Raw genomic sequence first — 13,183 nt, 5'->3', positions numbered from 1 at the left:
CTAGCTGGAGTCTATTCCTTGGTCTTCTGCTTCTGGCTCAGGAGGATACAACTCATCCAAAATCAGCTCTGCAACAACAACAATACAATCTTGTTTCAGAGTCGTTTTTCTACTTGATACAGTATAATTATAGCTGGTATCTGTTTGCATTTTAGAACATTCTGACTTTTAGAAGGCTGCAGCAAATATATTTTTCAAGGTTCAATGCAAACAAGTCTTTAGATATGCATTTTGTCATACAAACTTCTCCCCCCTCTTTAATGCCTTTCTAGGCATTAGAGGTGAGAACTATCTTGGGCAGTCAACTAAATGTAGCTATTAGTGGAAAAACAGTAAAGGGCACGTTTGTTATTTTACAGCCCATTCTGACTACTTAGAAGTTTAAAAGTTCATTTTTGTTAACTAGTGTAAAAAGGCCACTAGGACAAAAGCATAGTATTTTGTGTTTTAAAGGAAAAACCTCAATGCTAACTACCAGTTTGCAAGCACACACATCCACCACCGTTCCCAAAATCACAAGCTGTTACACTGGTTTGGTCCATTTCCAAGCATAACTAGACAAGATGTTAGGCAAGGTTCTAGAAAACCTCAGGACACTCAAAGCTGTCAGAGTAGAACAAACAACATGGCACACTGTTTAGTATCTCCTGAAAGTCACTGTAACTAACAGTGGCATCCTTGCGTGGCCTGCCTTACTGGTAAAATACATACACCAACAATGAAGGATTTATCGTTCCGAGTCAGACCAGATGCCTTGTCTGATATCTAGTAGCAAACAACATACTGAAATAAGAGCGTAACCTTCACATCAGCTCTACAACATGCATGTACATAATGCCATGAGTGAGCAAAGAAATTGCATCAAGGTACAAGGAGGATAGACGATTTCACGAGATTAGCTCTCTAGGAAATGGACACTGTAAGTGTGCAAAGCAAGGGGCAAGTCCTGATGGACAGGGGCTAGAGAAGCTTTTGGGGTAACAGAGGAAGGTCAAGGGTAGAAGAAGGAAGAGGAAGAAGAGAGATGTTAAGTATTGGAAGGGGTGGGGGGAACCTCCCACACAATTGCAGAGAGAAGTTATAATACTAGCTGGAGATGTAGAATAATGGGGTTTTTTTTTTAAATAAGGTAACACTGAGCAGACTTCTACTAAAGAGGACTTTCTTTGATCAGATAGTAGGGACATACTTCTGTGGAGAGAAGAACAAGATAAAGCTGTTAAAGAAGAACAGCAGAATAGTTATTCAGTATAATGAAGTTGACTATGGATTGCCTTCAGAGGTGTGAGCAACAAAAGATCCATGGTATTTGGTACTTGTTAAATGAGGAAAGGGGCAGAAGTGGAATTTCCATTTCTACAAGATGGAAAAAAGCCAACATTATAATTTGACTGGTTTTACCTTCACAGGCACTCAATTTTTGAGTCTTTTTGAGAATGGCTCTTATGCCTGGCATGGCTTGGTCATATTGATGAAGAACTTCCAAACAGTGTTCATGAAACAGTTTATCTTTCTGAGACAGGCTGTGTAAGAGTAAAACAGCATCCCGTAAAAACTGAATGATTTGTTCCTTATATGTGCACAAGCTGTTCTCAGATCTTCTAATCTTCATCCACTGTCTATGTAACATTATAATTAGTGCCTTCACCACCTGCAAGAGGAAGAAAGTGCCTCAATACACAAAGTAAAATTACAGTAGCAGAAAACTTACTTCGTTATGAACTTCACTGGTTAATCTCTCAAAACGTCCAAATTTCAAAATATTTTCTAGCAAGCAGAAGCAAACTTCCTATAAGGTGGCATCCTTTAAAGTATAGTATACTTCTGTTTCATTGTAGGTAAAAAAAGGGGCAAAAAGCTCTTTCAGCATTGCTAGGGGTACCTTTTAAGTTCTCAGTAGATTAAACTCAGCCACTGTAGTGACGTACCTCGAGATTACACTGGCAGTCTGTACCAGGTAATAAAACCGCTGGACTGGAATACCACATACACCTTGTCAGGAGTCTAACTGTCTGTTACAAAAACACAGATTGCGTTATGAGTACTAGGGTTCTGCAGAATTATCAAACAATTAAGCTGCAAATAAAGGGAGTAGAAATATCTCTCATTACTGGTTTCAAACATTTGGGTTTTTTTCTTAACAGTTGATCTTTATTACCCCCAAAAATTGTTAAAGTTTTTTTTCCCCCCTGTAAAACTTCACAGATAGAGAATTTGCCCTGCACAGAAACCTTTTCAGCTTTCTAATGAGAAAGGCTAACGAGGTATGGTGGGCCTTAATTCACTGTATACAGTATGCATATATGCATAAAACAATGTAGGTAGCGGGATAATGAAAATGGTTCAAAATTCTTTCAAATGAGAACAGAAGCAGAGCAATAGTAGAACCTCAAACTCGTCACCACGGTCAGTACGCACAATACAAATTAAATTCAAAAGCTATTCTTCCTATGTATAATCATGACTATTATACAGCAAGCTAGCATTTCTACTGAATACAGTGAATATAATCCCAAGTCACCACAGACTGCCTTTTGTATGTAATAACTCATAAGTTACAGTTCAGAAGTAATTAATACAATTAAAACGCATCTTAGGTCTTCCTTCCTTTTACTCCTCTATCAATCTAAAAGCAAAATAAAGTTCAGTGTTGAACAGTTACAGCCATCCTAGGATCCTTCGGGCTTTTCAGTGACTTAACATCAGTTGTAGTAGTCATAGTTACCTTTAAGAATAGTTACCGATTCAGTTTCAAGCAGCTACTCTGAAGTAATCCCTTACTGCAAGCCAATACTTTCAGTGTTCTATTTCAGCTGGAGAAAGAACTCATTTTTGGACAGCTTGTGCATTGCTCAAGTTTAAAATGAGCTCCTCCCACTCCCCAACTGGAAACGGCAAGAAAAAGCATAGGAATAAACAGCTGTGGTTACCTCTTGTTCCAGCTGAAGCCAAAGCATTTCAGATGCTGATTTATCTGGTCTTGATGTAATATACATGTACAGTGCAAGAAGGAGGCAGGTGTCTGAAACGGAGAGAACTTGTTCTTTTCCAACTAGTCAATTGTTCATGACAAAAAATTAATTTTGTCACACAAGACGACATTTCAGAAAATACGTAGAGCGCGATTCTGGGACCCGTGATACAGGCTCAGCTTCTTGCTTTACTTGAGACATCTCAAGCAGTGCTTGAAGAAACTAGTATCCCTAAACTTTATATATGCCTTTGTGGTAATACTGTCCTACTTCATTCACAAGGAACTGGACAAAGACTATTTGTCATGCAGAGTACTGGAATCCCCAAGCGTAACAGTGTCATGAGCGCAGATAAATTACAGGCTTCCAACTCCTCAAAACCCCCTTTTTCTTCATCAACCTTTAATATAATAAACTTTAGTCTAGAAAGTAGTTTTAAAGATCCACATGGGTATCAAAAGCACTGTATGTAGATGGATACCACAAGACAAAATACTCTTCAAACAATAACTGAAATGCTGCACTAGGAAACAAGTTTTCAGGTAACATAGGTTTTTTGCCTTTTGGAGTTTTAACACCTCGGAGCAAGGCCTGTTTGCATTACTTTTAGTCATGCTAACTAACATTCAACTGATAACAGTCCTCTGTGTCACACGGTCTTTTACCTGAATGAGAACAAAGTTGAGCAACCAACATGTGGTGTTGAGCAAAAACAGACAACAGTCTCACGGTCAAAAGGACAGCAGGCAAAGGTGTCTCTGGACACAGACAACGGAGCAGTATCTGGCTACTCAGCAAGTGCTGAAAACTTCAAAAGAAAAATGCAAGTTAGAAATGAGAAATGCACTGACAAATTGAAAATACAGTATTCCTTGTACGCACCATTGTAATTTGTGCCTTTTTAGCCATTCAGACTACACCTGATCTCAACTTATGTGTCATAAATAAGAAGAATACTGAAAAACATATTCCATTACATTTGGCAGTCAATCTGCAATTCATACTATGGTTGTGTATATTAGACCATTAGCAGGCGAAATGCCTCACTTTTGAGAGTGGCATTTTACCTACTGGAATGAGATCCTGTGCAATCGCAAAAACCACAAAATGAAGGTTTCAGATATTCTGATCAACTGCATATGGTCTTAAGTTTTCTCGCTTTCAAGTGACAGCTATGCAATGAGGCAACAGCATCTGCTTCATATAAACATCATAAGCAAATCTCTTTATTTTGTTAAATAAACAAACTGTTATTTTGGGGGCAATTCTCACATTCATTAGCAGCAAAGGCAGTAGAAAGATCTTCAACTGCTTCTCCAAGGTAATCTGAGAAATGGGATATCCTCCCATATGTGTCAAAACTTCTACTGTCATCTGCACAAATTAGTTTCAACAGAAAAATGAAAACTGCTCAACCACAGAGTCTGAAATAATTTTAAAGCTATTACTGACTTACTTTATTAGCAAGTCCATTGTTGAATTTTCAGCTAATTTCACCAAAACCTTTAGGCTTTGGTTCAGTATACTGTCAGTCTGGGAGCCTCTTGCAGCAGAAAAAGCTAAAACCTGAAGCAGCTTTTTAAACAAAGAATGTTGAGCTCGATCGTTATTGGGATCATCCTGTGGAGCTACAGGCAGCCCTCCTTGTGTCCTGGTATCTTCTTTATTACCACACTGATTATCACACAACACATTTTTGTCCATCTTGGAAACCTCTTCATCTCCAATGGCAGAACTTTTTTCCACTTCAGTAGACAACAATGTGTGGACAACGTCCCAGCTATAAAAGGCCAAATAATAAAGAACACCCAGTGATATAACTGTAGTTTCTTCAAGAGACAACCTGCAGTCCTCCTTACTTGACACCATGTTTGTATTGGTTCTGGAAGAAACAGCTGAATGGTTTCCACAAGAACCATTTACTGACTTGTCCGCCAATTGCAGCGCTTGACAGTATGCACCAATATGGTGGTCCACCAAGGGCAAGAGATGCACGGCACCTCGGACCTTGCAGTGTGTGAGGTGCAAGAAATCTCTCCGGCTTTCCACTGGGCTTCGTTCAGATAATCCTTCATCCATAGCAATCAAGTTCAAGCCTGTTATTGCAAGTTTTTGAGCTTCTCGCAGGGATACAGGAGGAACAGTTTCTTCTTGAGTTGTCCTGCTGCTGGGTAGTTGTGTGGACTTCCTATCCAAATAAAATTAAAAGAAGGGGAATACTTCAAAAGAAAAGGCAGAAAACACAGCTGAAATGGGAGTTATCCATATTCTGAATCAAATAATAGAAAGGCTAGAGTAATAAGAGATGTCTGTTCCCAAAATAAAAACGTAACTAAAGGAAGAAAAATCCTGCTCCTCAATACCTTCATGGAAGAGCAATTTCAAAGCTTTCCTAGGTCTTGTGAAATTAGTCGCAGCTTACAGTTGAGTAACTTCAGCACCTCAGTATAAGCCTGCTTCCCGGTTTCATGCTTTTGATAACCTGTCATGTATTCTTATCTTCCCCTGACGTTATTTGGTAGCTTCTGGGAAGCACGTGTATCTGTACATTACTGATCTGTAATATGTAGGGGCCTTTAAAGGACTACAACAACAAATTACTTTCTTGGCCAGAGAGAGACTTCAGCTATTAACTAGTCAAACTGCAGCTACAAAGGCCAAACACTCCACCTCTGCTTGCACAAACAGCAAGGACAATGAGACATGAGCCTTGCTATGAATGCACAAAACACAAGAGTTACTAATAAAATAACATACCAGAAAAGCAAAGGTATTTCAGCAGCTACAGTCTAATTTTTTAAAATTAAAAACTATTATAATTTATATACTATATTCATATTGAAAATGCTTTACAGGTCACTGTGTCTTTGAAAATTGCACATAAATAGTACATTACAAACTGAACGTAGTTTAGACTTTGAAGATATAAAGCCTACTGTTCTTGTGATCACATTTTCAACATTTTCTTCCCACTTAACTCATGATCATGTTTATATGCTTCCCTCACTGCAATGCAAGTTTTATGCCCTTAAGTGGTTATCAATAGTAGCTGCTAACAGTCACTCCCAGGTTTTACAAAACATGTTTCTGTGCCTTCCCCTAATATATAATTAACCTAGTTTATCTCTTAGTGTTGTTCCACTGTTTGGTATCTACTATAATCGATAATCAAAGATGCAGAATTCTGTTCCAAATTTGGCATTAAATGGCCTAAGCAAAACGGCATTTAACATGTTCAAGGAATGAGCTATCCTATATGAGTAAGTATTTCTTTGTATAGAAAATGCCACTATACTAAGAACATGTCAAATACAGTTAAAAAAAATGCCAAAACTTACGTATCCAAATAGTTCGGCTGCAATACAGCTCCAGGTAGAGGCTCAGAGTTACTGCTAAGAAGATGGCAGAGTCCTAGTAATGACCCAGGGACAATGGGCTGCTTCATCAGTGCATTTAGTAAGACAGAACCTGAAAGGATACATAATTGTCTGCATAATCAACTACAACGTCAACAAGAAAAAGTTAGTATTTCCAAACATCAGCCTTACTTATAGGGTGCTCAACCTCAAAATAGTTTTTTCATTACAAATCTTCGTTCTCTACAAAAAAGAATTCTTATAGAGACTCATTCTTTAGAAGAGAATGATTTGCAGAAAAAATAATTTATGATTTAAATATTAACCAAGTAATATTTAGATATATTTTAATTACAATCTGATATTAGCAAAGTATCTCAAGCCAAATGATCGTCTATCCCAACTATCCTTATGACCTTGCCCTCCCAAGTTCCAGTCCAGACATTAAAATTATGTGATGCAATTCTATTCTTAATTGGAAATAAAATAGTACCCTGAAGACTTCCTCGTATTGACTGTTGTAAATGTTGCTTTATTGTTTTTACCTTAAAAAAAAAAAAAGTACATTTTTCCTGCTTTCTATATCAGTTTACAATAAAAACCATAACATATTAGTATTGAAAGAGCCAGCCTTGTAAGAAGATGCCTCTTGATCCATATCCTTCCATAAAGCAAAACCCAGGCAAACTTTTTTCTTAAATAGAATAACAAGATAAGACTGTTGTTAGGATACAAGATAATAATATAATCTGAAATGTTTTACTGCAAAATCACAATATTCAAAGCAAAAAGCAACTAGCTGAACACCACTATTCTGTGCAGTGGCACTGTACCCAGCAGGCTCCTCAGCATGACGCTGCTTAGTAAACGCATCTGAGCGGTTCCTCAGAAACGCTATTTCTGTGTTAGCAGGATTAAGTTACCTTGTGCGTTTCGTTTCTGCATAGAATTGTAGGAACCGTTTTTCCCCGTTGCTTCATGCTTCACAGATACAACTTCAGGATGGGTTATCTTACTGTCTAAAACAAACAGTAATTATGAGTCTAGTATGAGAACTACATTGCTTACATACCTGTACCGATCCTTTATGCATACTCAGTTACCCAGAGCTGTTAGATAGTAAGTAAACAGACTGCAGACCAGTAAAAAACATTTGTCTTGTATAACTCAGGTATGTCAAGCAATAGTTAAGCGCTGTGACACAAGTAGAATTGCTCCTCAAAATAGAAAAATTTCACCTTTATTGTCAGATGTTCCACAGATTGTTCAGTACTATTGCTCGTTTTCTTTTAGAAAAAACAATACCTTAAGTTGAATTCCCACTACTAGCAGAGATTTACATGACTACTTAGTTGAAAAGCAACATAAAATTCTAAAATATAAAAATCCCCCCCCCCCCGAGCATTTCATAATCTTTCGATCAGCTATATATGTCACAATTACTAGCCAAACTGAAGCCAAAAGCCTTGCAGGGTTCAGAAGACTAATAATCAAGTGTGGTTTTCAAACAAATAGGCGTATCGAGTGTTGTTACCGTTAACAGTCAAGGGGCTGAAAAAATAGTAACACTAATGCTTTAAGGCTACTATATTTTTTGTTTTGACGGATTTCATACTGCCCATACAGTTTCAGACTGAATACTGTAACTGACAGTTACATCTCAGATTTCTCATGTAAGAATTTTCTTCCTGTAAGAATTACTTGATGATATCCAAATTTCTTCCATTTATTATTTCCTATGGAAACATGGCAGTTGGCTGCTACAAAAAACCCCACCATTTTGTTTCATATTGTAGAAATCTTCAAACCATAGAACCATAGAGTGGTTAGGGTTGGAAGGGACCTTTCAAGGCCATCTAGTCCAACCCCCCTGCACTAGGCATGGACATTTTCAACTACAGCAGGTTGCTCAGAGCCCTGTCCAGCCTGACCTGGGATGTTTCCAGGGATGGGGCATCCACCACTTCTCTGGGCAACCTGGGCCAGTGCTTCACCACCCTCATCATGAAAAATGTCTTCCTTCTATCTAGTCTAAATATGCCCTTTTTTTGTTTAAAACTGTTACCCCTTGTCCTAGCGCAACAGGCCCTGCTAAAAAGTCTGTCCCCATCTTTCTTCTAAGCCCCCCTTAAGTCCTGGCAGCTGCAGTAAGGTCTCCATGGAGCCTTCTCTTCTCCAGGCTGAACAACTCCAACTCTCTCAGCCTTTCTTCCTTGTCCACGCACCTCTGGATGGCATCTTGTCCCTCAGGTGTGTCAACTGCACCGCTCAGCTTGGTGCCTTCTGCAAATTTGCTGAGGGTGCACTCAGTCCCACTGTTTATGTCATACATATATTCATTTTCTAAGACTTACTCAACGGATTTAAAGATAAAATTTTGTGAGAATTACTGCCCTACACATAAGAGAGGAAATGAGTAAACTGTTTCAGCTGTTTCTTTCAATATGGCTAAATATGTAGCATTTAAAATAAAATCCCCCAAAAAGGTCACCTTTAAAGCCAAAACCACAGGAATACAAAAAATGCATCAGCTGACTAGCAGACCAATTCAAGAAATAGGCAAATTATTTCCTGTTCTTCTTTCTTCAATGAGAAAGGCAGAAAACAATTTGGGTATTTTAGTTCATCACATAGTAAATTAAAGTTTTTCATTATGGCCAACAGGCACTTCATCGTTGACAGCTTGGCATCTGGTAGACAGGCATTACTAAGCCGTGAATTAAAATGATCTTGACATAAATGCCAGTCATAGCTGTTTAACGCCAACTGGTATAAAATGGAAAGAAATTTAAAGTAAAAAAAAACCCAAAACAAATACTTGTTTTTCTCTACAGTGAACTTACTGAAGCTGTTCAGTCACATAGTACAAAAATCCTTACACAAGGCAGAATGTTTGTATGCAGCTAAAAATGTTGCAATGTATATGGGTTTACCTTCTTTGATTGAAGTAGTCGGGGCAATCAAATTTCCTGAAGAACACGATGGTCTAGAGGACATTTCAGCATTGAAGGATTCCTTTGTAGGAAAAGATCTTTTTCCAGGCTGTGGAGAACATCCTTCTGATTTCACTGGTATTGCAAAATTCTTTTTAGGGCTAAAATAAAAATCAAACACTTAGATGAATCAATTTTTCTTTTGTAATTATTTTATTAAACTATAAACAAGGATCTATTTAATAGCTTTCGTGATATTGATGTTTTAAAGGTACTTCACTATAAACTCTTTGTGTTTCTGCCACAGGTACAAGGAAGGCTCTTTCTGAGCCAACTCCATAGAGGTTAACAGACTTTTTTTGGCTGTGTTTCCCCCCACCCCCACGAAAGCAGAGCTAAAAGTTATATGGAGACATAAAACCTCTTTAATAGTTTAAGCATACGTATTGTAAAAAGGAACACAAATTCATTTTCCAAAACTCATACCTTGGCGTTAAAACCATCTGAGTAACATGTTTATTTCTTTCACAGTTCTGAAGTCGTGTTCTTAATTCATTCATTTCTGCATCTTTGAACTGCAACTCTGACTGTAATGACAGTAACTGAAAGAGGAATTGAAAAGACAGTTTTACTGTTACCGAATAATTTAGTGGTGTTATAACTGCTGAACAATAAAATTGCCATAAGATTTCAAGGTTACCATCTACTTACTGCAGACTCTGGGTAAGATCTCCATTTTTACGTATGCTAGTCCAATTAATACTATCTTAGAACCAAGTGCCTAACGTTCAAGCAAGAAGCACATGACTTGTTAAGACAGACCAAGCGCCACGCAGAGCATGACTACAGCGAGGCCGTTAACAGCAGTGTAAACGGGACAAAAGCAGCCACTGTCCTCTTCAGGGCTTTCAGAAAGATGACTGCAACAGGAATAGTAATGTGGTCAGAGTCATAAAGCACGTTCTGTTGATATTTTCCATTTTAAAATATATTCCAATTTTAATGTTCTGGGGATTGCTTAACAAAAAAAAAAAAAAAAGCAACTAAACCAAAACCTCTACCACTTGAATTTTACTCTTTTGTTTTGGCAGAAGAAAACCCTCAACAGGTTCTTGCAAATGCTTTCTTCTAGATAAGAAAATAAAAGGATACATAATTTGGAAATTTCATGCAAATGTTCTTCCTTTGGCTAGATGGACTGTGACATCATTAAGTTGTAAATTTAGCTTCTGCACGTGATGTGCAGGTAATTGACATAGTTACAAACCTTTTTGGAGAACTCTTTTTCTTTTTCACTGAGGGTCTGAGATTTTTGCTGTTCCAACAGCATGTATGCTCTTTTCTGTTCCTCCATAGCATACTCCATCTGCTGCATAGAGTCACGCAAAATTTTAATTTCTCCATTTTTAGTAAGAATTTCATCCTGCATTTCTTTCAGCTGCAAACAGATGAATCCGTTAAAGGATGTATATAACCAAAAGTATGTATTTATATAATTTACGTGGTTGAAAATTAGGTATATTAATTATTTATACTTTCTAGGGAGAAAAATGCTTCTGTAACCCAGTTCAGAAATTCTGCAGTATTGCTTCTAATCTTCTGATTAAATCGGGCTCAGCTACTGTTTTCTCTAACAGAATTATAAAATGACAGCAAAGGCACGTCTCCATATACTGTCCTGGTATCTCTCCGAGACCATTCTTCTCTTTCCCCTTCTCTGTGATTAGGTTCTTTCTTTGAGAAGTTATTCTAGTCACATGCATCAATAATTTATTCATTGTTTGGATCATAACAGTGATAATTTAATTATAATATTTCATCTAGCATGGCAGCCAACAAGCAAGCTGTCCTAAGACGAGCTCCCTTGCCCAGACAGTATCTTCACGACATATGTAATCTCTAATACTCTAAACAACCATCACCACACAGACACGACTTCGGAGAGAGAATAAAGGAGTTACTCGGAAAAGCATGGAGAAAAAGAAGCAGAGAGACACCTTTATACCATTATGTAAAATTACGGTTTACCCCCATGTTGAACATGGTCTACAGGCAGGAGCTCCCCCAATAAAGAAGGATACAATAGAACCGGAAAAGATTCAGAGCAGGGGTAAGGGTGATGAGAGAAAGGTAAGTAGGGCAGGACCCTCCCATCTGGGAGAAAGCCCAGCTGTGAGGAAGCAAAGATCTACTGAGGTGTGAGTGTGGTGCATGAGTTACTCCTTCTTTACTGCCTCCCACAACAGCCAAGACACATCCACTGAAAGTCACTAGCTGCAAAGTTCAAAACAAAACCAAAGAAGAAATTCCTGACACAATGTGTTGTTAAGCTGCGCACCTCTTTCACACTAAGAAGTATCAAAAAACAGCTACACAAGCACTTTAAAAAATACACTAAAGAATATTAAATACACATGTACTATTTCTGGATCAGGAGGTACCTATATAAAATTTTACCACAGGCTAAAAGAATATTCTGGTAAAATATCATCAGAAACTTGCTCGGGTCTTATATTCTTCCTAAGCTGTCTGCCAAAGGCAGACTGGACTTGATATGGGCATGTGGAAGTTCTTACTTTTCCACACAGATTTCTTCCCTGTAGTATCTCTCCATAAAGGAGCATCAGAAGGTGAAGTAACATAACACAACTTGGAAGTTGCACAAAACAACTCTTGCTGACTAGCTGACAGGACAAAGAAGAACGGGTTTGATAGGAAACATGTAAAACTGACAAATTAGCATTTGCTAATCTGAAATGACCAAAATACTGCTCTCTCTCTTAAGGGAGCTGTTTCGAGTATGACACTTTTAATAGATCCATGGATTTCAAAGATTGCTAATCAATTTGATTAGAATGAGGTAGTTGGAACCGAACTTATCCCACCTTTCAGTTAGCCCTATCAAAAAATGTGATATTTAGAGGGGAGGGAAAGATATTGCTAACCTTCCGTTTAATTTCTTCGTGCTGTGTTTGCAGTACTTCAAACTGGAATGCATCTCTCATCAGACTATCTTCTGTACTGCTTCCTGTTGCAGAAAAAAGCCAAGATCTGTTCTGAAGCACGGATGATGTATGTACATCACTGATGACATCAAGATTCTGTTATTTGCCATTACATATGCATGAATATCTTCATATTTATCCTGTCACTCCCAACAGGTAAACTGCATGCATCTGATCACCACAGTCACTTTTTTAGGGCTTGTGGCTCAATCCTTAGAATGGAGAAGAAAACCCTCCCGCCCAACATTCCTAATACCTTAAAGCACTATGATGAACAGTTATGTACAAGCATTTCCTCCAAGATAATTTTAGTTACACACACCCTGCGTAAATAAGGGTTAAGAGAAAACTTTCTGACCTGGAGAGATTACAAGTGTTAGCATTGCTAAAATACATGGAGAGGATTTGAGCCTTCTGTACTTTAATTACGAACAAACCCCTGTATCCTGTACGCCTTTTCAAAGTAAATCTGAAAACCAACTGTTAACACGAGACACGGTATGCATCCATGAGTGAAAGTTAACAGTTAGTCTGGCAGCCAACATGCATAACGGTGTAAGCGATACTTAAAAGTGTGTTAAAAAAATTTAAGAATCCTGTTTGATTTATTTAACACGTTTAACATGCAGTGTCAGCACTACAGGTAAGCGTTAACAGGTTCCTGGTGCTGTTATTTTAACGCCTCGTGACTGCTTGCGGGTTATTCCTTCGAATCTCAGCTGGCTCCTTCCGCCCGTGGCCTTCCACCGGGAGGTTCCCGTCGCCAGACGGGATCAGGGGAAGCAATTCCTAAAGGGATGGCGACCACCGTCCCGCAGCGTTCAATACTGCAGGGCGGCTTCGGGAATCCAGGTGACGGCAACAACCGCAGCGCCGGTGACCCAACACTGGACTGTCCAGGCAACATCCCCCCCGCG

General features: G+C 38.4%; 1 protein-coding gene across 1 annotated transcript; it reads right to left on the bottom strand.

Moving 5' to 3' along the window:
• On the bottom strand, nt 1-12,266 carry ATRIP (ATR interacting protein). Its single transcript, XM_010284731.1, has 12 exons — nt 12,207-12,266; nt 10,529-10,699; nt 9,748-9,863; nt 9,262-9,422; nt 7,252-7,347; nt 6,311-6,440; nt 4,429-5,160; nt 3,638-3,780; nt 2,931-3,022; nt 1,929-2,012; nt 1,402-1,651; nt 1-68 (listed from the first exon to the last, which is right to left on the bottom strand). Exons 1-12 carry the CDS (start codon nt 12,264-12,266, stop codon nt 1-3), a joined length of 2,103 nt encoding a protein of 700 aa, XP_010283033.1.
• Nucleotides 12,267-13,183: the final 917 nt, after the last annotated feature.

Source organism: Phaethon lepturus, unplaced genomic scaffold (assembly GCF_000687285.1).
Source record: "Phaethon lepturus isolate BGI_N335 unplaced genomic scaffold, ASM68728v1 scaffold43413, whole genome shotgun sequence".
Classification (NCBI taxonomy): Eukaryota; Metazoa; Chordata; class Aves; order Phaethontiformes; family Phaethontidae; genus Phaethon; species Phaethon lepturus.
The sequence above is the reverse complement of the archived record's forward strand: the minus strand, read 5'-3'. Positions and strand labels throughout refer to the sequence as shown.